Here is a 27997-nt window from a genome sequence, read left to right on the forward strand (position 1 = left end):
CTATAAGTGACCTTTTACGAGGAAAAACTGAATTACCTCGGAATTGCATTGGATGAGGACTTTTCAGCTTCCCATGAAGCAGACATTTTCATGGAAATCATCCCGACATTCGACATCACCTACAACTCCCGCCACAAGGTCATCTGTGAGTCAGACTTGCTTACGCGCCTCTGGTAAGGTCATTTTCCAACCTATATATTCATTACTAATCAAATGATTCTTCCAGGAGTTTTAGATGTTTTACTTTACATTTGCCCATATGATCAAGATTTTTGATGTCTGAGAACGTCTCTTTACTTTTATGTTGTGTCCTCAACAATCTACACAGAGGAATTCATCTGAAATCACTTCGGGGGTAAACATATATTTTAGGTTTTGAACGAAGTACTTGGAGGTGCCTAACACTGCTTCAAGATTGTGCAGATATTATTTGGAAAATCTGCTCGGAAGCGGAGATTCGGATATTTAAATTGTATGCAAACCTTAAGGTGTTAACTGTGGTATACAAGGTACGAACAAGCCTTACACTTAAGACATAAAAAGGGTGAACAGTTAAATAATAGAATGTCCTTCACACTTTCGACGAATTATTTTCAGTTCTCCTAGCGATAAAATAGGTCAGACTCTTCTATTACTGGTTGAACTATATGGACACACTGGTGTCCTTTATTATGAGAACAGATCTTGGGCTCTAACACGAATGTTTCCGAATGTATGTTTAGCTAGATTCATTAACTGGCGTGTGAAATTTCAGTAAAAAGTTATTGTACAACAGAGCCAAATGAAAACAAGTTAAAAGAATTAATAGTAGTAACAGATTACTAGGAGAATCAGACTTCTTTGTAATTGAATTGAATTTATATCTGTATTCACACTGGAATAATCAGCAATGGTATTAGAATAAAAATAACACTGATGCCAGAGTATCATTTAACTTCATTACAGTCAAGTAACTCCAGTGTTAAACTAAACTGATATAAGCTATACTGTACTCGAAGACCAAGTCCTAAAGTGGTAGATGTGTCATGATGTGACTATCTAATTTATGAGGCCTTACGTAGAAGTCACATCACTTACTACACTGACCCGATCTACGCGAAAATCAGAAATATGATGTCCAGTACTTCTGAAGGCCACACTTGAGCTGAGAAGAGAGTAACGTTCCACTCAATTCTCTTACTTCTCGTGGAGAAGTTTGATAACTTTCGCGATGTATTTCCGATCGGATTCAAGAGTCTTTTCCTATATTCCTCTCCAGATGGAGACTGGTTTATTCTTTCCCACAGTAGATCCGGTCAGCGGACATCCAAAGTTTCTCCATCAAGTGTCATGCTTTTTCCCCAGTGTATGTTGAGGCCTACTGATGGACAGGCTGCTGGTACAGTGGTTGCCTTGACATGCATTTATTCGTGCATATAAGATAGAAGAGCTTAGTCATCTTCGAAGTCCAAATCGTCTTACTTCATGCGTGCTGTCTATTGTGTTCCGTGCTTCGCTTCAGATATGGAATCATTCATAATCATATCAACCACCAAAAGAAAGAGAGAGAGGGAGGTTAAGCAGCCTTGTCTGAAGTCATTTGTTAGATTACCTCCATGCACGAACTTTTACTGTAGTCCGTTGTACGAATTCCATATGTTGTTGACGATTTCTCAGGCACTCTGTAGTGCCAAAGAAGTTTCCACGATGTTCTCCGATCCACACTGTCAAACGCCTTCTCATAGTCAAAGAAGTTGACGTAATGGGGACTGATTCAGTTTGGTTGATTGTTCAACGATGAACCGTTTATACTCATGTCTGCTTCGTATTTCCTGCTCAGTGAGTTCCTCAGCCGTCCTCTTTACCGTTTCCCGCTAGGATTCCAAGTTGGCGCTTGCTTCGTGACGCAGTTTGATGGTTTCCTCAATGTGTGTCCCAATTCACTTCGTAGCCATTTTCTAGTTTCCTCTTCAGATGGAAGCTGGTTTGTTTTCTCCCATAGTGGGCTGCTGCTGATGGTATTTGTCCAACAGACACTGAATATCTTGAGTAGACAACCGTTTGGGAATACTTGAATATTTTTGATAATTTTTCTGATGGTTCCTCACACTGGCGCTGTCTTGACGTTCGTACCGAAGATTCTGATTCTGATATTGGTTGATAGTTTTTTTGAGTTCCGTATGTTCATCAGCTTTGGAAGTGCTGCCCTTGTTTTACCAACTCTTGCCTAAATACCTGCATCGGATTCTTGTCGTTTATCGACGACGCTCCCCAGACATGTGGAAGATTCCACATCTTCCAGAGCTTCTCCATCGAGTGTGATCAGGTTGGTTGGTATTCTCTGAGTTGTATTTGAGGCCTATTGATGCAGATGCTTCTGATACACTGGTTGTGTTCATCTGCATTTTTGGTGTGTATGGGAAAGAACGGCCACATCATCTGAGAAGTTCGAATCGAAAAGTCTTATCCAGACTATCCACTGTATTCCGTGAGTCCTCTCAGATATTGGGGTCTTTTTTACTGATTTTTACCGATGTAAATATGATATGGTTATTTGTTGTGTGACCAGGTGGGGTCCATGAAGCTATGTGTATGCGTTTGTATGGGGATATTGTGCCGCCTATAACCATTTTGTTGAATGCACATAAAGTTGCGAATTTTTCATCATCCTCGTTCCTTTCTCCCAGTCAGTTCATATCGTCCCATGACATCTTCATACACGGTGTTGTCCATGTAAAATTATGACCTATTCGTTATAAGTACTGCTCTAATAATATACCTAATCCTAAAATTGTAAGTTTGTCACGATGTGACTATCTAATCTATAAGATCTTACGTGGAAGTCACATGATCGTCTACACTGACTCGGCCTATAGTATTCATCACAAATATATGATGGAGAACACATTTAGGCTGGAGATAGGGCAATATATTTAACATGAATAAAAGAGATCATCATCAGTGATGCTGCCCAGATATGTAAAGGTTTCCACATCCTCCAAAGCTTCTCCGTCAAGTGTAATTTGATTGGTGCATACTGTATTGTATCGGAGAGTCTTGCTTTTCCCTTTGTTTATATTGAGACCTACTGCTGCTGAGGCTGCTGCTACACTGGTCGTTTTCTCCTGTATTTGTTGTTGCGTTTGTGATAGAAGAGCCAGATCATCTGCGAAGTCTAGATCGTCCAGCTGCATCCTGCCTGTCCACTGTATCTCGTGATTTCCCCCAGTTGTTGACGTCTTCATGATTCAGTCAATCACCATGAGAAAGAGAAAGAGTAAGAGTAAGCAACCTTGTCTAACACCGGTCTTTACCTCGAACGAGTCGGTGAGTTGTCCTCCGTGGACGATTTGGCAGTTTAGTCCATCATAGGAGTTCCGTATGATATTGACCATCTTTTCAGGCACGCCATAGTGTCGAAGAAGCCTCCATAATGTTGTCCTGTCCACGCTATCAAATGCTTTCTCGTAGTCAGTGAAGTTGATGTAGAGTGATGAATTCAATTCGATTGATTGTTCCACAATGATCCGCAGAGTTGCGATTTGGTCTGTACACGATCTATCCTCACGAAATCCAGCTTGTTGATCTCGAAGTTGGGCGTCTACGAAATCCTTCATTCTGTTTAACAATACTCTGTTGAAGACTTTTCCTGGTATTGAGAGAAGTGTAGTGCCCCTGTAGTTATCGCACTTGCTGAGATCGCTTTTCTTCGGTATCTTGATCAGAAGTCCTTTTTTCCAGTTTATTGGTACTTGCTCTTCGTCCCAAATTTTATTGAAGAGGATGTGGATTGTCTTTGAAGTTACTGCTACATTTTATTTCAGTGCCTCTGCCGGGGTGTTATCTGGTCCCGCTGCTTTGCCGCTCTTGATTTGTCCAATGGCCATGCTGATCTCCTCAATTGTTGGTGGGCCAACATCGATTGGGAGGTCTGTGGGTGCTGCTTCGATGTTGGGTGGGTTCAGTGGAGCTGGTCGATTCAAGAGTTCTTTGATATGTTCTACCCACCTGTTTCGTTGTTCTTCAATGTCTTCCCTGCTCTTCACTGGTCTTTCTGGTTTACGGTAATTTCTAGCAAGTTTCTTTGTTGTATCATACAGTTGTCTCATGTTTCCCTCTCTTGCAGCCTTTTCCGCTGTCATTGCTAAATCTTCCACATATTTACGTTTGTAGACTCTGATGCTCCTCTTCACTTGCTTGTTTGCCTCTGTGTATTCGGCTTGTGCCCTGGCTTTTTCTGCTCTTGTTCGGCTGATATTGATTGCTGCCTTCTTGTTCCTCCTTTCTTCAATTTTATCCAGTGTACCAACAGTGATCCATTCCTTGTGATGGTACTTCTTTTGGCCCAGAACCTCCTGACATGTTGAAACGATTGCCTCCTTGATACCTTTCCAGTTGCTCTCCATGGTCGTTCCCTCTCCATTGAGTAGGTCATGAAAGGCCTCGAACCTGTTGCTGAGGGCTATGTTGAATTTGTTGAGTTTGTCAGCATCTCGAAGAAAGGCCGTATTAAACTTTTGTGATGTTGTCCGCTCCGTTGTTTTTTAGTTTTCATCTTGGCTACCAGCAAATGATGATCGGATGCTATATCAGCTCCTCTTCTGGTTCTCACATCCTCCATCGTCCTCCTGAACTTTTTGTTGATGCAGATATGGTCAATTCGATTCTGTGTAGTGTGATCCGGTGAAATCCAAGTGGCTTTGTGTATGTTTTTGTGTGGGAATATGGTGCCACCTATGACCAGTTTATTGAAGGCACATAGGTTTGCAAATCTCTCACCATTTTTGTTCCTTTCTCTCAGTCCATGTCGTCCCATGACGTCTTCGTATCCAGTGTTGTCCTTTCCAACCTTGGCATCGAAATCTCCCATCAGAATGGTCAGGTCCTTTGTTCGGCAGTTCTCGACGATCGACTGCAGCCTATCGTAGAATTGGTCTTTAGTGTCTTCATCGTAGTCGTTGGTAGGCGCATAGCATTGGATGACGTTCATTGTAATGCCCTCTCTCTTTGTTTTGAAGGAGGCTTTGATGATCCTTGGTCCATGAGATTCCCATCGAATAAGTGCATTTTGTGCTTTTTTGGACAGCATCAATGCCACTCCTTGTGTATTTGGGGCATTTTCTTCTTCATGACCGGAGTATAACAGAAGTTCTCCTGAAGATAGTCGTTGTTGTCCAACCTGCGTCCAATGTGTTTCACTGATTTTAAGTACCTCCAGGTTGTATTTTCTCATTTCTGCAGCAATTTGGAAGACCCTTCCGGTTTCCCACATAGTCCGGACATGCAGATATGAGGGCGAGGATCGGCAAAGCAAGAGCAGCATATCTGCAACTGAAGAACATCTGGAACTCAAAACAATTGTCAACCAACACCAAATGTCAAGACAGTTCTACTGTATGGGGCGGAGACGTGGAGAACTACAAAAGCCATTATCCAGAAGATAAAAGTGATTATTAACAGCTGTCTACGCAAGATACTTCGAATCCGATGGCCAGACACTATCAGCAACAAGTTACTGTGAGAGACAACAAACCAGATTCCAGCGGAGGAAGAAATCAGGAAGAAGCGCTGGGAGTGGATCGGGCACACTTTGAGGAAATCACCTTATTGTGTCACAAGACAAGCCCTCACATGGAATCCCGAAGGTCAAAGGAGAAGAGGAAGACCAAGGAACACATTACGCCGGGAAATAGAGACAGACACGAGAAGAATGAATAAAAACTGGATAGAACTAGAAAAGAAGGCCCAGGACAAAGGGTGGGTTGGAGAATACTGGTCGGCGGCCTATGCTCCATTGGGAGTAACAGGCGTAAGTAAGTAAGTAAGTAAAAGAGATCAGTCACACAAGGGGGATCACGCTCTCAGGTCTGAGCCTAAACTTACGATGAATCTCGGGTCAATAATCCCGCCTTCTACATTGTTGACCTTCTTTTCGTGCTAATTGTTGGATATGAATTTTCCCAGTTACTTCATGTCCAGCTTTGAGGATTTTGTGGTTAGGACCAATTTCACTACATTCTTTCCGACTTTAGTGTTTAGACTTCCCATCGGGATGGTTAAGCCCCTTCCAACAGCCACGATATCTCTCACTTGGCCTTTTGTAACTTGTACAACGAAAGGTTGTACACTTTTCAGAAACGACTAATAGTCATAATGGTGTATTAAAACAAGCAAAATTAGATAAAGTTTTTGACATATCTGGATGTCAGGAACAGGTAATCCAGATGTTTAAACAGACTGCTGTTTTGTGACTAATAATTTTTAAATTGTTCACCTTGTTTATTCTCAATGTTCTGGCAACCACATCTATCATCTAAGTCCTCTGAATTTCTGATAATTGCTCAGCCAATTTAGTCTTTGGACAGTAGTCGATACAGGCTCTTTTAATAGGTTATGAACCCCAAGGTTTCCAGTTTACTATTATTGTATCCAGTTTCAAGCTTGCAAGGAATGTTACCAATTTTTCATGCTACTCACTTAAGACCATTTTCACCAACTAGGTAAGAGGTTACTTTTTATAATGTTGAAGAGTACAGGGCTATAAATAGCGTAATTCCGTGGCATCAGATGTCATCAAACGCGGGTTACAGTTCAAGTCAGTAACAATAATTAGATGGAAGGTTTCATTCATAGCCTTACTGGTGAATACGCATATTTCAAAAACAGAGAAAATAAAGAACTTTTATAATTTCAAGCACGTTGATGAAGGCTTTTCGGTTAGGATTCAGTGAAAAAGAATAATCAAGAGAGAATGAGTGGTGATAAAATAGAAAAATTTTAACGTTTTTAAAGTCTTCGCTCTCTTCTGACCTACATTCGATCCCAACAAACAGCCTTACCAATTCTAACTTCAACTTTCCTTCCGTTATACTAATCCGTTCCACTTTATAACACAACACAACTCATTGTTCTTTATTACTGTATTCTTTGATCAGAAAGCCCTTTAACTGCAGTTCATTCAGATAATTTCAGTCAGGATGAGTTTTGTCTGTTGATTAACCATAACTTTGTCTGTTACACTACAAACAGCTGAGCGTTGTCGGTGTTTCCTGTTCGGTTTCCTTACTACTATTTTTTTCCTCATTTTCAGCACTACATTTGCAACGTGTGGTCACAAGGATCTTTCCTACGTCTTGAGCAGAGACCGGACATACGTGTCTGTCATAGTTACCAAGTGTCTTCAGATCATTACTTTGTGACAAGTACGTGTTTATTGTAACGAAGAGAATGCGCTGAAAATCGAACAGCATCGCTGTTTTCACTTCCTTATGTCTTTTAAAGGGAAATTGGGATGTTTGATGCATGCACTCGACAAGAAAACATAAGGGATAAATTTGTAAATCCACTGAATCCGTTGGATTATTGCTTCTTGTTCCAGATGGTCATGGTCACATGGGTAATGGATAATAATCCGAAAACGTCAGTGCGCTATATCTCTTCATTCGTCATGACACTCAAAGTTGCGAAACAGTTCATACTACTTGGCACTTCATCGAAAAGACCGCCTCGGAAGTGCAGGTTTTACAGCTGCATACGAAACAAGATTTTTCTCCCTCCTGTAGGCGCATTAACATTTCGACTATCATTTTCATCCGTCAACAAAAACAACTTGTCAAACTGTATGATATCATGGCGTAAGGGTATATTAATGACATGAGAAACTGAAAAGGAGTGTTCAAAGAAAGCAAGAACACGCAAGTGCTGTTCTGTAGGTGCAATGTTCAGTAATATCGAATACAACCGTAAGTCAAACTTAAGGGCGAGAGTTGCTTAACAATTTACGGTATTTGGATCATTGTAAACTTGAGTGCTTATTAGATTTCAGGATTCACAGAATGATTGATTTGGTTCGTAATAAGAACACTAAAGTTTGAGAAACGCCTCATTATTGAAATTTTTTTGATGTTTGACCTAATTTTTATTGAGGACTTATCTTGTCATGTGCTGAATTTCCGATCTTCACGTGAGACGCTTGTACCAATGAAGTGTATGTTGAGTAGGCCAGTTTGATTTCACATGTTTTTACCAACTAGAACACATTCCTAGTCAATAACCTATTACTTGTAATTTCTTATGTACATCTACGTAAATGACATTTGAACTTTGTACTTAAAATGCAAACACTTAACGATCTTTTTTCGAGCAACTGTCCGGTAATAATCTCCTTGTAAAATACAGTGTTTATTCATGTTATTACATTTACCTACTCAAGTATCGTTTTTGATGTTGTCGATTACAGTCGTCATGTAGTTTGTTGTGAAAATAGAGGCGAACATAGAAGACATTTGGGGCTAGGCGGAAAGTTGATAATAAAGTGTGTGATCAAGTTAAAAGTAAACAATTCAAAGACATTTCAAACATAGAGCGAGAAAATTGGAAATTTCTCACTCCTTGAAAGGTAAAGAAGACTTCTAGATGTGTTTCCTCGTCATTGCCCCCGGATCTTCTGACGGGATGCCCGCCTTATTTCCCCTTTATTGTTTGCTTGGGAACACGTGATCTCGGCGAATACATAGAACATTATGAGATGGAATTTTGCTTATTAATACATGTCTCCGAAATACGATAGGACGACAGTTTCGGATTGGTAACGAAGTCAGCTCGTCAACGGAGAATTTTAGGTCAGCAATACATGATTGCATTATCGAATCGTGACAGATTGAAACAAATAATAATGAATCATCTTAAATGAACAGCAGTGGTAATAATCATTTGCATAAAGGATTCAATTAAAAGCGACCTGACCACATGCATGTGGAAGATTACATGGAACTGACTGTGACCTAAAATACTTATATTAAAAAAGGACACTGGTATTTTTCCTCGCTGAGTAAATTCTATTGTTTTGATCGTTATTAACGTATCAAGACTACTGTTTATACTTTGATTGAATTTCTTTCAGATTAAGTATTCGATTAGAGTATCATTTTCGTTTCTAAAATAGTTTATCGTCGGTACTCTGGAGTACCTTGTTTTTTTTGTATTGTGTCTGTTAGTACTTTTGTTCTAACAATTTACAGTTTTCTACTTTTTCGGTCAAAGATCAGTCTAGACTGCTCAAAGTAGTATTAAAATTCCCAAACGAACGCGACCTAATTTTCAAAATGGACATAAATTAAAGGGCTCAGGAGATTTTTTCCATAAGGACTTATCGCTGGCGGACCGTGTAAAAAGACGGAAAAGAGCTACAGGTCAGATTAGACGCTGGCGAAAAAGACCTGAAAATTGTAAATTTTCGGGTTGTGAGGCTTCGATAGATGATGATGCCGAAGCCACTCTGGGTGAAGCACGAGGCCACTTAAATAGGCTTCGGATCTGTTACACCAATGCCCGGAGCTTGCTCAATAAGCGATCGGAGCTAGGTGTACAGATTGACTCTACTAAGCCAGACATAATTGCAGTCACAGAAACTTGGCTGACGCAGTTTATAGATAGTAGGGATCTAGCTTTCGAGGGTTTTACTTTAGTAAGGGCCGATAGAATACAAAAGCGTAAAGGAGGGGGAGTAGCTCTATTCATTAGGAATGCTATTCCATTCACCATTATCGACAGTGTATCCCATGAGAGTGGGACGTAGTTAGTTGCCGCCTGAAATGCAAGGAACAAGAGTTGCTGCTTAGTTTGATCTATCGCAGTCCAAGCTGTGAGGTAAAAGAGGTCCTGCTAAGCAGTCTCAACACTGTCACGAAGTGGTCGATGTCTAATCCTAGGGGACTTGAATGCACCCATGGTGGACTGGGGAAATCTGCGAAGTGAATCGTCAGATAATTCCTTCGAGCAGGAACTAGTTGATGCGGTAATCACATGTGCCCTAGTGCAACATGTGAAAGAAGCAACTAGGTACGACACGGTTTCTGCATCATCCTTACTAGATCTTATATTGACTCACTATGAGGATGACGTTGCAAACCTGGATTACATGCCACCCCTAGGCAAAAGTGATCATGCAGTTTTAACCTTTGACTTCCATATAACTGTCAATCACCAGCACGCGTCAGCTCAGTCCAGACCTAACGTTTGGAAAGCAAACATACCAGACATCATGAAATCAGCATCATCAGTAGATTGGACAATATACCCAAGGTCCTCAATCGAAACGGCTTGGGACGTATTCCGGAATTTATACTTAAAAGTTACCGCCTCCCACATCCCTTGGACTACACCTAGGGGGCCGAGAAACTCCCCCCCCATGGTTCAGTAGGGAGCTTCGCATCCTTCTCCGTAAAGGAAGGAAAATGTGGGATAGATTTAGGTTACTGGGGACTGATGAGGCAAAATCTCAGTATCAAAAAGCTCGGAGTACCTGCGTCTTGACCCTCCGTAAGTCCAGAAAGCTGTAAGAAGTGAAAATCGTTAAGGAATCCATAGAATGCCCTAAGCGCTTGCATTCGTATATAAACCGAAGGACAAAAAGGAGAAGAAATGTTCCTTCACTATTCGGAGAGAGTACTGCCTCATCACTGGTGGAGGACGACTTTGGCAAAGCTCAAGTATTCTAAAAATAGCAACGTATATACCACAGAAACACCCTTTTCACCAGTCCATGAAAATCCCCCCACACAAACACTGGACAGCGTGACCATTAGGGAACTCAATGTCTTTGGTCTGCTAATGAAGCTTGACATAGGCAAATCTACGGGACCCGATGAACTGCATTCTAGCTTACTAAAGGAATTAGCTAACTTTGTTGCGAACCCTTTAAGTATATGTTTTAATCTATCCGTAACTCAGGGTCGTCTACCAAAAGACTGGAAGAACGCCATAGGAAGTCCTGTCTTCAAAACAGGTACAAAACATAAGCCTGAGAATTACCGACCCATTAGCCTAACTAGTGTGGTTGTTAAAATCTTAGAAAAGATTATTCCGAAGGAGCTGTTTAAGTATCTCGATTAAAACATAATCCTCTCGGAGAAGCGGCATGGTTTTAGAACAGGTTACTCTTGTCTCACTAACTTATTAGTCACTCGTAAAAGCTGGTGCGCTCTTAAAAACTAAAAGCTACCTGTAGACATACTTTACATCGACTTCAGCAAAGCTTTCGACAAAGTTCGGCACAACCAGCTGTTACGTAAGCTCAGGAATGTCGGGATTGAAGACAATCTATTGATGTGGATAAAAGACTTCCTAGTTGGGCGTCAACAAAGAGTAAGGGTGAACTCCAAGTTGTCTAGCTGGGAAACTGTGCTTAGTGGAGTCCTCCAATGTACGGTTTTGGGGCCAGTGTTATTCCTCCTGTACGTAAATGACCTCCCTCGTCTACTATCGTCATCGGTCTTTCTCTATGCTGGCGATGTCAAGATATGGAGAGCGATACAAAGTAAGGGTGATAGCTTAGAACTCCGAAACGACCTGGAGAAATTATCTGAATGGTCCCAAACCTGGCAGTTGCCGATAAATACTTTCAAGTGTATTATGATGCATATTGGCCACCAGGGTACAGATACATACACGATAAATAACACTGAGCTACCTATTGTCCAGACACGCAATGACTTAGGAGTCATCGTTAGTCAAGACTTAAAAACTAATGCACACTGCCGTGCAATAGCCGCCGAAAGTTTTGGAACTTTATGGTCAATACGTAGGGCTTTTAGTCATCCTGACGCTAAAACGTTTCTGACTTTGTATACAGTGTTCGTGCGTCCTAAACTTGAGTACTGCATACAAGCAGCTAGCCCCTGTCTAAAAAAGACAGTGAAAAGGGTTCAGAGAACAATAACTAAGCTGATTCCCGGAATAGCGAAGCCCCCGTATGGTACTAGAATGACCAAGCTAAACCTATTCCCGCTGTCAAATCGAAGAATCAGACGCGACTTGATTACAGTTTTCAAATTGCTTAGTGATAAATTTTCACCTGATATGCCCTCATTTTTCTTGTCTCCCAAAACAGAAAATTTACGAGGACACTCCAAAAAAGTTCTCAAGCCCAGAACGAATTACTTGTCAGCTGACTACCGACTTTCCTATCGAATCATCAACGAGTGGAATTCATTACCTCAGCACGTGGTTGAGGCTCCATCCGTCGACTCTTTCAAAATAAAGCTCAATCATCTGAGAGACCATCATTGCCAGGACTAACACAGGCCATCAAGCCTTCTGTCATTTCCAAACTGAAACTGAACTAATCAAGTGCGAATAGAGATCTGGCGCGAATATTCAACTGATAACTGCAGTTTCTACTACAGTTCCCATCCATCCCAAGTGTCTTGGGGAATGGATATTGGAAAAGAATGCACGGTGGATTTTAATCATTGAAAGGATGGAAGAACTTCAGATTGCTTTTGTGGGTTCACCTCCACCTTCAGGAGAGGAAATTTGCGCTTCTGATATAAACTTTGATAGGACACTTCCTGGTTTGCATCAAGTAATTTAGCTTCTATCTAAATGTTTTTCAAGTATCTTGGGACAGATTTTGTAGATGTAGGCGGGAGAACGTTTCTGGAGCCTGGGAGTGAAACTCATATGTATGCATTTTATCGCAAGGATGTTGTTTTGGTGCCCGGACATTCTCTTCCACTGATACCTTACGATCCACTGGAATCAGATCTCCTCCAAAAAATTAATAAGGAGAAAAAGCCGTTGATATTTCTCCCTGGGTAGTGAGTTGTCATTGTTCTACGTTTTCCTAGTGAGCATTTTATTTCACACTTCTGCTACATGTTTTTAATCCACAAGAACTTAAACAACTGGTTTTATTTTTAAGTTGAAAATCATTGTGTAACTTTTCTGGCTGTTCATCTCCCCCCAAACTGCTAGCTAAGATAGCTGCAAAATGAGTGCTGTTGTACTATCAAACTAGTGCAAAGTGGCGGACCCTGGCAGACTTGCCTAGTCATCTCTACAAATGGTTTCCTATTTTTAAAAGATTCATATTGTAGTTGTTTATTCTCATATCTATCTAGGCTTTTTATCTCTATGGTGAAACTTTTGAGCGACTACTTCAGAGAAGTATATGACAAAGTTATATATACATAAGACCAAGATGTTCGTTTGAGAGCTGTCTCTAACTGTGTACAAATCACAGGTGATTTTTAGAAATTGCCACCTTTCCGGCTTAATCATTGTCAGTATTACCAAGAGATCACAGTTTATGGCTCGAGGATGCTTAAATGGTTCACATTGTGGTCATTTGCTGACAACTCGAATATGTAGTGAACCTGAAGTACTTTGAAATCATCTGTTGTATTATTATAATAATTGGATATGAGCTGAATTTATCTTTCGTTTTGGCAGTTGAAACTTATTGTACTTAACGAATTTGTGTAAGTCAGCTAACTTCACTTACTATTTTAATCAAACCAAGCTAATTTCAAGATTATTTGTCTATTCAGTTACAAAGCAGAAAAATACTGGTTTAATACACAAGACAAAGAAATGTGTGAGTTATCTTACCAATTTGTTGTGTTTCAGTTATGATCAATGGGCTTCTGTAGTCTTTTTATACTTTCAGTCAGTCATTCACAACGTAAAACCTGATACGTTTGTACATCGGTTCATGTTGCCCTACTCTATTAGCACGTCAAGATGAAATTATCAGACCAATTCCCGGAATAGTAAAGGTAACAACAGTATCAGTGGGAATAGGAAAGATTAAGTATCGAATATGCGATTCGAAAAGGAATTATAAACCAGTGAAGGACAAACAAACATTCTGGGAAATTTGGAATCTCATGATTTGAGAGAAAACAAAAAGGATTCACCTGTGCCATTGCAAACGATCTTGTGCCATTTCGTTCGAAGTCACTGACCATTGGTTACGATTTTTACGCAGACTGTAACCAGGTAGCCCACACGCATTAACATGGCTAAGTTCTATTGTCGATGTGTTCCATGTTTTGGTTTGGCCGCTTATTAGCTTTTTTCCCGTCCTGCTTCTTCATCAGGAAAAATCGGCCGTCAAGTTTGATGGTGGTTGAACATATTTCACACATTTCCCAATCACCTCTGTTGATGAAAACTTACTACATCATCAGTCAATTTGTCATCCTTACCTAGTATCCTGTTCTTAACCTAGGCATCACTTACTCCCTGGACCCGACATGGACGAGCAGTGCTTCGAAGACACCTGTAATCAAATACCAGTAACCTTCGAATGTCCTCTATTCTTAATGGTCGTATCTCACATCCATAAATTGGAACGGAGCGAACTGCTGTGCAGTTTATTTTTATTTATTTAAACACATATATTGGTACAAAAGGGCACCAGATACATATACGCCACACAAAATAATGAAAGTAGGAAGAGAAGGGATGAAAAGATAAGGCGGACTGAAATGTACAACCAGAAAACTCTTTCAGTTAAGAAAGTTAGAACCACTCTTTATGTAGAAAGTAAAAGAAGGTTACAGCAGGTTCGCCACTGGCTTTTATTTTGAGCCATATCTGATAACGTCTCTAGCCACTGTGTTGCACCATCTCTCGGACCCCAGCCAGGGAGTCGTGAAGGACCAACAGAAGCTAGCCCTTTGCAGCTTTCTTCCATGCCACGACACCATGTCATACACTGACCTCCTCTCCGCTTTTCCCAACCAGTCCCAGAGTCGGCAAATAATGCACGACGTGGAAGTCTCTGGGATGACATTCGTAGAACATGTCCAAGCCACCGAAGTCGGTGTTTCAAGATAGTGACACCAATTGAATTATTGTCTCTGCACCCGAACACACGATGCCGAACCTCTGGATTACTAACATGGTGTTGCCACTGAATGTCAGCAATCCTTCGGAGACAACGATGATCGAACACAGAGAGTCGTCTGACATCCTCAACTCGGAGAGGCCAGGTTTCACAAGCATAGAGCAAAACTGCTCTCATCGACGCGTTGTAGATCCGACCTTTTACAGCCAGACTAACATCACGAAGGCGCCAAAGATGGCCCAGATTGGCATAAGCCGCTCTGGCTTTCATTATACGTGCATCAATCTCATCACTCACACCACCACCAGCACTTATATAGCTACCTAGATACACGAACTTCTCAACTACTTCAATCTGCTCACCATCCAGGGTGAGTACAGGATGAGAATCCTGCCAGTCTTGTAGGAGTACTTTGCACTTGGAGGGTGCAAAGCACATGCCGTACCTGCGGACACTGATTGCCAACTGATTAAGTGCGGATTGCATGGCTTGAGCATTATCGCACAGTAAGACAATATCATCCGCATACTCAAGGTCGAGAAGTCGTTCTCCAGGTAACATATCCACACCGCCATTACTTACATCCATCAGAGCTGTTTCCAGGATGTCATCGATGGCAAAGTTGAAGAGGAATGGTGAGATCGGGCAACCCTGCCTAACCCCACTGCTCGAATGGAACAAGGGAGAAAGGTGGTTGTATGCCCTCACTCTGCCTGAGGTGTTCGTATACAGGGCCTTTAAGATGTTAATGAACTTCTCAGGCACACCCTTCTTCAATAGACAATCCCAGAGAACAGTCCTGTCCAACGAATCGAAGGCAGCCCTGATATCAAGAAACACTACGATTGTTGGCCTGCGATAAGTATGACGGTGTTCTAACACTTGGCGGAGGGTGAAGATGTGATCAATGCATCCTCGACCAGAACGAAAACCAGCCTGCTCCTCGCGAGTCAATCGTTCTCGGGTTTTAAACAACCTACGAAGAATGACAGAAGCCAATAGTTTGGACGCAATCGGAAGTAGACTTATCCCCCGATAGTTGTTACAGGAACAACGTGAACCCTTTTTAAAGATAGGGACGACTATCGACTCATTCCATGATGTTGGAACACTTTCTTGCTCCCAAACCTTTGCAAACAACACAGTCAGTTCATTAGCCAGAAAGTCACCACCATCTTTAAAAAGAGCCGGAGGTAGGTCATCTGGGCCCGGTGATTTGTAGCGCTTCAAGAGTTGAAGTTCCTTGCGGACTTCCGCCTCGTTTGGTGGATCAGTCGTCACCGGCCATGGGGGGCAGGACAAACTGGTTGATGTTGCCGGAGCAGCAGGCCAGTTGAACTGCCCTTCGAAAAATTCCGCCCATCGTCCAAGACGTCGAGAGATGTTAGTGATTGGCATCCCGTCATCCTCGTAGATTGTTTCACTCACACCAGACTTCTTGCTGCCAGTGGCTCGGATGAGTTGGAAGAGCTTCCGGCAGTTACCAGATGCAGCTGCTGCTTCCATCTCATTAGCACGCTCCGACCACCAGGCTTCTCGGTCCTTACGCAAGCTTTGCCCGATTTCACTACGTAACAGCTTTCGTTTGTGGTCAAACTCACGGTCACCCGGAGTAGACCGACGGGCTCCCATCAGTTGTAAGGAGCCAGAAGAAACCTAGTGCTTGTAAGCGGGACGTTTCGCGAAGCCGCAAGCGGCTTTACCCGCCATTTTCATGGCGTCGTGAAGATGCAACCAATGCTCATCTATACTTTTCGATGGGATGGTAGCTAGCCTAGAAGCTAGCTCCGCTCGATACTTACTTGCAACAGAAGTTGCAGCCAGTTTACTAACATCGATCCGTTGGTGGTGGTCAATCCTTCGGCCACTGAAAAGTAAGGTGAGATTGGCGCAGACCAGGGCATGATCAGACTCCAGATAGGTACTCCAAAAGGAGCGGCAGTCTTGTACACAACCACGCCAGCGGTAGCTGATCGCGATGTGACCAATCTGAGTCCAGGCTTGAGATGCAGAGGGAGGACGCCAGGTGGCACATCGGCGATGACTGTGCCGGAAGTTAGTGCTAGCCAGAAACGGGTTGTGGTCTGTGCACAGTTGCAGCAAACGGTCTCCGTTATCAGTCCTGCGACCAACAAGTCCACATCGGCCACCTAAACGACTCTCTTCTGTGCCTAGACGCCCGACCTGAGCATTCAAGTCTCCGGCTAATACTACAATATCTGTCGAACGCGCTTTCTGGAGAAGAACTGTTAACTGGTGGTAAAACTTATCCTTGATTGCACCCGGGCTGCAATCTGTCGGGGCATGGGCGGAGATGACGAAAAGACACCGTTTCTCACGCCGGTTTCTTCTCACTTTGATGGAACTTTCTAATCTAACAGCACATAACCGACTGTTAATGGGGATCCAATCGATTAGTGCTACCTCAGCCCTAGCGCTTAGTGCAACACCAACGCCAGCAAGACCGGACGAAGATGCCACAGAGTCCCCGGACAAGCGCACGTGAAACAAGCTTTTCGAAGCGACGGATGGAGAGCAGATTTGTAGTACTTCACTAGAGTCTTGAATACGGGTCTCGAATAGACAGCAAACATCAACATTAAGACTTTCTAAAGACATAGCCAGCCCCATCTGTTGTCCGATCTGCATTAGTGTGCGAACGTTGAAGGAAACCAGCTTGAACGGCGTACGTGGTTTCAGAAAGACTGCTTCAGTATTCGTAATCGGTGGAAGCATTCACTTTCAACCAGTGACTGGAGATCGTTTAGATAGGACAGAGTACACTCTCCCTTTGTTTGGAAGATGGATATCTCGCCTACGTCACAAGTGACAGAAGTTGGCGAAAACCAACCGAGCCTTCTGAATTTGTGCCGATATTTTATCAGACACCAGACCATTGGTATTGATGGGGCTCCCAAGGTAAGTAAAGCGGTCGACGCGTTCAACCACTTCACTTCCTATCATTAATCCAAGCGAGCTAATCCTGAAGTAAAATGTTGCATCCGGAAGAATAGAACTGCATCTAAGACGTGCTTGCATTGTTGAATAAAGTGGTCAGAAGACTGCATTTTGTCAGCGTCTTCAAACAGTATTATGTGATCTGACTATTCTAAGTGAACCTCTTGGTAGGAGATCCATCTCTGATAAGTCAGACGATGAAAGTGTTATCTTTGAAAGCATCTCTATGACAAAGATAAAAATGAAGAAAGCGGACAACCCTGATGAACACCACTTCAAGTAATCAGTTCCGACGACAGTTCACCACAAGTTCTGACTCGTCTACAAGTGTTCGAATAGAGACCCTATATAAGGTTGATTTACTTCTTTAGTACGCCTTTCAAAATTGACACAAAACTTCACGACCAGCAGAGTCGAACACCACATGAAGGTCTCTTCCCATCCTGTATTTACCAGAAGATTGCATGTACGGCGATAAACCCAAGTCCCTTAAATTCACAATTTTCCAATCCTTACGTAAATGTCCCGTAATCTTGAGGTCAGTCTGTGATACAGAGTTGAGAGCAATAGCTGCATTTGATAATTACGGTAAGCTGTTCTGACAAGTCTCGAAGACTATCGTTTGCATTTTAAGAAATGGTTTCATAATTTATGAAATTACCAATGGCTTCACATCTCACCGATTGAGCTATTCTCTACACATCCGGATTGCCTATCATAAATTTTTTTTGAATCTGTTCCAATCTCTTTTCAGACAAATAATTATGGTGAACTATATTTACTCTTCCTATAGGACTTCGTACAGCCAATTTGGGAATGTCTCATTGTGATATTTTCAACCCTTAAATACTTGTTTCTAATATTAGCTTACATCTTGCTTTCCTGTTTGTTGAATTTTAGTCAAGATCATGTGAGCTTGGGGGATTTTGTTGGTTGTGTTGGCACTACGGCTGACTTAGTTGCCATCTGTATTCCTGATTCAAACGAAAATGCTCCCATTCGTGCAATGTTTATTGGCAGACAACGGATTCGTATCACTAAAGCAACGCGTGACTCTTTATAGTAATTTTTTCACATAAATTATCAAATTCCTACCAACTTTTTACTTGATCTAAGCATAACTAAATTCTTCGTTAACACTGATATAATAGTTCTCATACAATTCAAATTTATTTTAATTGACAAAATATACTCAATAAGGCTTAAAATTAAGTAAGGTTGTTTTCGTGAAGAATTCGTTCCTAAAGTTGCCCAGCAGCAACTGTATATTTTACAAAAAGATAACCGGTAATGAGTTAATCACAATAATAATAACTACTAATCGTAGTAGTAATAGGTTCGTCAAATATGTTAACCGAGCAAAGCAAACCAAAACACAAAAATGTTATGCTTAATAAGAACTTAACGGTGTAGTTCCTATAAGCTTGGGTAAGAAGAGCAAGTTGCATGTTGTGGTAAGAGGAAATGTCGAAGCTGTGATGACCTGCGATCAGAAACAGCGTGGGAACAAAATTAGTCGGTTGGGGGTAAGAGGTTAGCGAAGAAGATAGGAGGGAAAGTAATGGGTTTTAAAAACTCAAAGATTAAGATCATTATTGGAAAAGAGGTTCTATAAGTTTCTCTTGTATACATAATTCTGGTTTTTCCAGATGTATCGTGAAAAATCCAGCAATGTTGAAAAGCCGGTAGTTCACTGTTTTTGGCAGCTTCCTGTTCACCTTGTAGATGACTAAACTGTGTTTCTTTTAATCGAATGACCTGCATCCACATTTTGTTCGAATATAAAGCTTCGTACCAAACCGATTCCGCATCTTTTCAGCCAAGCTGGATTGCGTTCTTGGATTCTCTCACATAGAACGCGCATCTAACGACCCGTGTAGGTAGCTCCACGCGAGCAGGTGGATTGATAGATGCCTATGTAATCGGTCCTTTAAATTGTTACTGAACATTGATCGACTGTAGAATACTAATCGTAAGTTAGTTCGCTACATGGATATAAGGAATTCACAGTCACTAAACGACAGATAATAAAGTGAAAATAGCTATCGACAGTGGGTATCAACAGAAATTTGTTGACAAATACAATTCAAACCGCCCAAAATATGCATAAGCTATGCATCAGCGTCGATTTTAAAGATGAAAAATCTGCGGACATCTTGAAAAGAATTTCTGACTATCAAAAAACTTTCTTCGCACTCACCTTGAGATTAGTATTCTACGGATTGGCCAATGTTCATTGACAGCATAAACGATAAACTCTCTCATTCTACCACTTGTATACGTATTTATCAGTTCACCTGCTCTCATATTAACAGAGCTGGATGAAATTAACAAAATGGGAAAATAGTTATCACGAGATTATATATAAAAGATTAAAATGGTGCGCAACTCTGAACAGAGAGTGGCTGGAGGTTAACTTAACTATTATTCACTGCTCCACCCAGTCGCCAGGTCTAAAAGTAGGAGATTCAGTGTTTTTCAGGTATATTTACGTTGGTCGCTGACGTTCTAGTCTCACTTTTCGTGATGTCTGTGCAGCTGCCCCATGTTTAATATCATTGGGACTCTATTTATTTTACTTCCTGTCCTCATCAGGACTCAATATTTTTGCGCTAAATTGTAGATATGCTATGAAATACGACAACTTGTGGACGCTTTTTTGATGTTTAATGTGAATGTTTTAAATATCAAATGTTGTGACTTAGTTACAGATTACAAGTATTTTGAGTTATTTTGATGCATGTTTTTGTTTGTTGAAATGATGAAATCCTCCATAATACTATGTACTCGATCGATAATTACTTATAACATTGAGTTACTCACCTAGCCCCCTAAAATAAACTGGTATTTTAGTTTAACATTGGGATCAAGTTTTTTTCTGGTGAGTTGGCAAGCTTATATACAAAACGTTGGACGCCAGAATAAGCATTATTAAGGGTTGTTTAGAACAAGCAGTTTTTACAATGTGAACTTCGTAGGCCACTTACACATCAATTAAGTTAAGGCTTATCTATCAGGATTGTATCTTGCTCGTCACCTCAGGTACACTTTATTGCTCATCTTTTGAAGAAGAAATATACAAGTTGACTTAATGGGCCTTTCAATTAATACCATAGCCAGCGTTGAGTTTGCGTTCAGAAATAAGAAATTCAAAGTCTTAAAATCTTTTGTCGTGTCTACCTTTCCATTTAGTTTTATCAGGATTAGTAGTGTGAACAGTAAAATCTTTTTATAAGGTCGTAAGAATTAAGTATCCTAAGATAGAATTATGTATATTCTTCTTGTGGACTGCATTCAGAATGTTAATTTTCCTCACTTGGCCTTTTCGATCTTAGTTATTATTATAAGATTCTGAACGATATATTTGAAAAATTCCCACGTCTTCCTTTGTATTCTCTGTTTAACTTCGCTTTCTTAACCATAGCCCCCTTGTTTGTCATGGTACAATTTTACCAGAAGCATCTTTTGATCGTGAAATGGCTAGTCACCCTTTGGGTTGGGGATTGATTCCTCGATCATGGGCTCGTTTTGGTCGTGATCCACTACCAGCACGTCCAAGTGCTCATAATTCCAACTCAAACCAAGTTTCAGCCAGTGTAGCGTCTACAAAGTATGTTTAGCATAGTACTTTGAATGTTAACTAAATTTCACTGTATTTTCGAGAAGTCATTTCCAAGTGTCAGTTATAATCTGTTGTGGGTGATCTTTGTTGTTAAGACAACTTCCTTGCAATTATTATTTTTAGGTATCCAAACAGTCGTCCCTCTCACAATAGTCTGCCCAGTTCTCCCCCATCACATTCTCTCACAGTAAACTTTTGTATCCCACCAGCAGGTAATGCCTTTTCTATTTTCGATTCCCGGTTGAGTACTTGGAGAACTACAGGACCTATCAGCTCTGGCAATACATATCCGTCATGTAGCTCCGCAGGAGCTCGACTTGATCACTTTGTTGACGATGATTCAGACCAGGAAGAGAATTCAAAAAAATCGAAATGTGATCATGATAAGTTTGACAATGAAGGCGATACAGAATTAAATTGTGCATCATCCAGTTATAATAAAAAACAGGGTGTAAAATCAGGAAATAAACTAGCTAGATCTTCCTCACTTTCAGAAGACATTGAATTAATTGTGGATCGTGCTGTTGATCGAGTTGGTCGACCATTCCATTATCGTATCAAACAGCTTTGTGATCCTCGTCTCTTGGCTCGTCGTGATGTTTTGGCCGCAGTTGCACAATCTTATGCTTCTTTACCATATTGGGTTTATCGACAGTATGATTTGGTAGGTTTCAGTTATCATCTTTGTGATTTCCGCGTACTTAAATTGATTTCTACACAGTATTTCATCCGTTTCATAACTACACAAGTCAAGTAAATATGCAAATAATTTGTTTATAAGGATTTCATTTGACAATACTAGTGATATGAAAGGTGCACGTAAAAAAATAGTTTATGTTGGTATTCATGAGATTTACTTCATTTTACTTAGATCTGTACATTTCAAGCCTTTTACGTATATGATCTGCCGGGAATTTCGTGATAATAGCCACTTTAATTAAAGATCTAGTTTTATTTAGGTATATAATCAATAACCTATGTACCAGGGACGTTCAAATTTAAGATGAATTCATATCGTTGATGAATAATTCCTCTCAGATTGCATACATTATTAACTGAAAAGCAATATGTTATTATCCTACTACGCCAACTCTATCATTAGTATGTACCAGTTTAGAAATCATCTTCATGTGTGATTAGTTGAGAAATCGGTGAGTCGATGAAACAATACATATCGTGTAGTTGTGAATAAGCACGTATATGCATCGGTCCAAGTTGCCACACCTCATTAGCACAACACCAAACTCATAGAAGTAGTTACTTCAATGGTAGTAATATATAAAAGAAAGATTGTGTATAAGGGTGTAACACAGGAAACAAAAATTAGACCGTAGAAATAAAGGTGTGAAGCAATTTTAATCTCAAGGTTTAAGGCAAGACAAAGAGTGTATACACCTACGCCATTGTGATCGATTCTGAGCCATGTCACCCGGAGTCTCCAACCATTGGTTACGTTAGTCACGCGGTCTCCAACCAAGTAGTCTGTATCTACCAACACGGCTCAGACCAGAAGTTAGTAACTTCAAGCTCTGATGCCACGTTTTGGTTTGACTGCCCCTAACTTTCTTCCAATCGTCTCCAACACTAGCCAGCATTGCATGTCGTGGTAATCGGTCTTCAGGTATACATAACATGTGGCCCAACCATCTCAATAAGTGAAGATTTACGATATCAAATGACTTACCATTATTCCCTACGGGGTATGACCCCTATGTACAATATTCTTGTTCACTTTCCTGGAAATATAAATATTAAAACCGCTTATTACAGAAGCCTTGCTAACCTCAAAAAACATTTAGAAGTTATATGACTTTTGAATGTTTACGTATTGCGCTAATATATATGGATTCTCGATTCATTTGTGTAAAAATAACATTACTTTGGCCCCCAGTCTTTTCTGTTTTGTATCTTTACTCAATATCATTAATAATTTATAGTCTTCATAAATACTTAGATTCCTAAAAGGGTTTGGTGACTAAAGTTTACTCGCTGTTGTGCGTAGCCTTGATTTTTTGTTTATCGATCTATCAAACTTGGTTCCAGTTATCTCTTGATAATAGTTATATTTTTATGTGACTAACTATTAATCTCTCTGTTTCAAATAGGTGAAAAAGCTTACAAACAGTTTGGTATCAAGTGAAAATATTTAGGAGATAGTGTTAAAAAGTTTTTTTCCATACCTATAACCTGACTTAAAATCGATAGTTTGTTGAATTAATTACTTTATCTTGCTTCATGGATAAATATTTTGGACTAGTCCTTGTAATTCATTTTCATATAATGCCAGTATATTTGCTAAAATATTTGCTGGTTTTTAAGAATACGCTATACATGGTGTTTTATTAAAAGTAACATATTACTAGATATGATAATCTTATTTTAATAAGATTGGTAGTTCTAAAGGAAGATTGATGTCATAGTATATTCCAAATTAAGAAAAAACACTCAGATTATTCCGTAAAAATATGGGATAATAGAATAGGGTGTCAAATGAGCTAAAAAGCTTTAGTGACTTACTGATAGTCAAAATCACATACGTGACTAATAGTAATCTCAGCCACTCATTGACAACTTGTCGTAAACGAATTTTTTAATGATACTTTCCTATTCTATACATAACGAAGCCAGTTGTATTTTGGAAGTGAGTTTAATTAGCCCAGCTGTTTGCCAATTTACTGTACACTTTCTATATCGGATTACTGTTATTATTAATTGGTTTTAGAATTATTTAGTTGCAGCCATTCAAGCGGAACTTTATAATTGGAATGATACTTGGCAAGTTGATAAATGGAATCCTGAATTAGCTGTTCCTTTTTCTTACTGGCTAATACAGAATCTTCCGATGTCTGGTTCGTTGAAATCTCATATATTGGGTATTGATCATGTTGTACAACGTTTACGAGCTTTGCTGGAAGTTATACGCCGTGTGAGTATACATATATAAACATTGTTACGAAGGGACACCAAAATATACATGCGTTACACAAATAATTGGGTTTGTGTGAACCAAAATACTACCCGGGTCCCCAAACCAAAGCAGTTGGTTTTCTTAGAGAACCATTCCTCGAGCGTTTGACCCAGAGTTCTAATCCAAAAGGCAGCGGAGAGACGTTATGACATGCGGTCTCATGGTAGCCGGAGACTAACAATAGGTTCATACGCCATTTGTTCCTTGGTTCTCTTGTGCACCATTGGTTTGGAATCAGAGTTTCCATATTCCTCTAAATAGATCCTCCATACCCACCGGCCCGGTTTAAGCGCCGGACATTCGCTTTTCTCCCTCTGAATTTCGTAAACATGCTCACCACGAAAAGCCATGTGTGTGTAGGACTTTAGAAGAATTGGTTATATACACCTAGCCATATAAGTGTATTTCGAGAGAAAGAGTAGATTCTTCTCACTGTCATCCGTACCAGGGCATTTAGGCGCACACATATATGAGGTGGTTTGTGATAAGTTCGAAGTTAGTTATTTCTTCGATTTGAGTTTTTAAAAGCATATCTGTTTTCACAGAAAACGCTATACAAAAGTTTTTTCACAATATACTTACTGATGGAAGCTCAAAACTGTCGTGTCTCTTATCAATATTTAAACAATACGAACGATAAACTGCAATTGTTTTCTGTTCATTAGAGATCACCAGTACATTCCCATTCTGTGCCAACTTACCGACGTTATTGTAGTTACATACACCCTTATATGTACTATTTTAATTATTCTCACTCATAGGCTGTTTCGAAAATATTAAGGACTATTGTTAAATTGCGTAAAACATTATTCTCACATTTCCCCCTAAGTTTTTATGTTAATTTATTGATATTACCCATTTTTCCCATAAAAATCAATCTAATGTTCCTGTTTTCTAAAAACTAAAAATTTGCTTTAGTCGACAGCCTGTGTTTGTTCATCATGTGATGCAAATATCACTTCAAACCAATATATTATATGTCTTGCTCAAGAGGGAAGTTCACAGACGTATATTAATCCATCTGGTATTTTACACGATATTGTGACTGTGAGTCAAGTCACACCGAATTCTGTTAATCTTATCGGTGAGGCCTCAGCCGAATATTCTTGGTTCCCTGGGTATGTCAATAAGTTATTTTTTGAATATATCTATCAAATGCTTTATGATGTAAAAATACAATAAGTTTTAAGTCTTGTATTACCGAAAGTTTGATTACTGTAATTCTTGCGTGACTTTTTAAAAAAGGATTCTCCCCAAAATGTAGACGTTCTACATCATTCTCACTATTGGGATTTCTCAGCCATTCTGTTTTGACTTATGGTTTGTCTTTTTCAATCGGTACGCCTACAGTCTTTTAGTAGTATGGAGATAGATCTTCCTGGAACCTTCACCACGCCCCTTATGCGTATTTAAATATACTTAATTATTATTTCCAATGATCTAGCATTATGAGTTAGTACAGACGTTATGTGCTATCACTCTATCTGAGTTAGTTTTTTTATTAGTCTTTCGAAATGGTAGTTAGTCTCCCATGAAAAGCGCTCTATTACAGACAATTTAACAGCTCAAACTCATCCCTTCAAACATTTTCATTTAGGCCATATCGAGATTTGTAGAACAAATTAACAAATATTTTGACGTTTTGTTACTTAAGTGACTCGGAAAATCAATTGAAAGCCAAACATTATCATAAATAATTTTGAGATATGTGGATCCTATGCGGATTGCCTTGATATTGCCACTAGGTCACAAGCACTATAAGAGAAGGTCGAAAAGCCAGTGGCTTTCTGGACTCAGCAGCCTGATGGATAATGCGATGTACTGGTACTGGGTTCAAGTCCCTGAGTGAACATCAATTCTGGGATGCATGTACATCCGACTGACGAGTTCTGAAGAGGTCCCGAATCCCACTTCTAGCTACCATCCACCTCTGTTCACTGTAAAGATAACCTTCTTGGTTCATAAATTTTCATGATATCTCTCGCTCATAGTGTAGTAAACGAGAATACAAGTAGGGACAATCAAATGTATTTGGACAAAAAATTACAGAACGTTATAGTAAAATCTGAGAACCATACAGTAAATACTTCATTCGCAAAATGTTCATTAATTGTCTCAGACTTTGTTGTTCCTGCATTTACATGCTAATTGCTTTCTGTTCCTGTTCTTTCCTCCTCGATCTTCTCAACCTCCTATTGCCAGACATTCTATTCCTGACTAGCGTTATATACTACTTATGTCGAGATAAGTAGCACACATCACAAAAGTATATGATTTACATACTGATTAAATAGACCATCCCAAGAATATCCAAATTATGAACTAATAATTCCTGTTATGATTTGGCTCCATTAAATGAACCATCCGCACAAAGGTGCACAATTAAAATGAAACCAATTGTTGATTCATTTCATTTGTTCTTATTATTGTGAGAGATTATCACAATTTCTCAATTGCAGTTTATGTTCTTAAACAGAATAACTCTTCCATATAAGCTTTTGCGTTGCAAAACTTTATGAGTGTAAAATGTTGTTACTATCAAAAAGAAATTTAAAATTTGGCAGGTCAAATAACAGGTAATCCATTTTATAGGATTGTTGATGACCAAGTACTACTTACTGTGTCACATGAGTAGCTTTAAACTGTTGTGGATAGTCATCATTTCTGGGTAGCCAGATCAAAGAATTTCTTGTATTAGACTTCTGTCCCACTCTCTCAAATCGGAGGCAGTAAACTGTGATCTTTACTCAATTTGAAGAAGCGATTTGTTAAAATAACGCTAATCGTAGTCAGCATACTGGTGGATGATTTGTCTTGATGGTTTCTACCATTATAATCTGTCTAACCAAACTTTTGTACATACTTTTTTCTAATGACACCTTTTAATTTCATATCTACATTGTGTAATCATTTTTCAGAAGAACTACGTGCTCTTTAATACTTTCACTATTTTAGGTATTCTTGGACAATAGCCAATTGTAGTAGTTGTTACCAGCATATGGGTTGGTTATTCAAAGCCTTAAATGATCAATTACGTCCACGAAAATTTTGGGGTATTCGACGTCAGACAGTTGTGCCCGGTTTAATAAGTGCATCAGATTGGCGTCCTTGTATTTAATTTGTTAAAGAAAAGTCACTTGATTTTTATCTTTTTTAACAAAATTGTTATCAACAGATATTGTCTTGTTCATTTTCGTTGTCATTAAAGTTTTATGTGTGAAATTTAAGTCATATATATCGACTTCAACACATTTTAACTGTTGCGAGTTATTTATATGCATAAGTTCATAATTTGTCACTATTTTCCTCTAAAGTTATCCTTCATGTTTATTATAATTTAAAGTTAACTGTAATATAAACAAATTTAACCTATTCACCTCGACTTTGGCTTCTAAAGATTTTTTTTCAAAAATACTGTTCACACTTCGATTGTACTGCTTTTCTTCCTAAATGTGATTTTCATTTGTCAACCCTCACTCAGTTCAAGTCAATTTTTCTTATCTGTCCAAAGGTTTGGTGTTGCTTTTTCATTAACTCTAAAATAAAATCGAACAATTTGAGATCGAATTAATTTGTTCATGTTAAGTGTATAGGTACTCACATGATGTTTTTGTTGAACATTTTATAGCTTATTTATCTATTATTTTTTTCACACTAAGCAGGAAACTTCATTGATTCTATGATGATGCTCTCACTTACCTACTCATTTAAATAACTTATTTCTCATGTGATCAATCTGTGTACATTTGGTATTCATTTTTTATCTTATATGATCGAGTGAAAGACTTCCATAAATTGGTTTATAAAACTTAAGGAGATAGTTAACTTATATGTC

General features: G+C 39.6%; 2 protein-coding genes across 2 annotated transcripts in view; one reads left to right on the forward strand and one right to left on the reverse strand.

Moving 5' to 3' along the window:
• The window catches only part of Smp_094330 (putative abc transporter), a gene marked incomplete at both ends in the record, with an annotated part of 54640 nt that extends 54524 nt beyond the window's left edge, over positions 1–116 (reverse strand). The window contains one exon of the mRNA XM_018793795.1: positions 37–116. Coding sequence (XP_018648272.1) covers positions 37–116 — 80 coding nt within the window. The remainder of the gene's footprint in view (positions 1–36) is intronic.
• Positions 117–12124: 12008 nt separating this feature from the next.
• Positions 12125–27992, forward strand: Smp_094340 (hypothetical protein). Its single transcript, XM_018793796.1, has 8 exons — positions 12125–12343; positions 12376–12578; positions 18473–18634; positions 20997–21182; positions 21318–21858; positions 23917–24120; positions 25081–25280; positions 27118–27992. Exons 1-8 carry the CDS (start codon positions 12239–12241, stop codon positions 27278–27280), a joined length of 1764 nt encoding a protein of 587 aa, XP_018648273.1. The 5' UTR covers positions 12125–12238; the 3' UTR covers positions 27281–27992.
• Positions 27993–27997: the final 5 nt, after the last annotated feature.

The sequence above is a fragment of the Schistosoma mansoni genome, chromosome 1 (genome assembly GCF_000237925.1).
Source record: "Schistosoma mansoni strain Puerto Rico chromosome 1, complete genome".
Taxonomy (NCBI): Eukaryota; Metazoa; Platyhelminthes; class Trematoda; order Strigeidida; family Schistosomatidae; genus Schistosoma; species Schistosoma mansoni.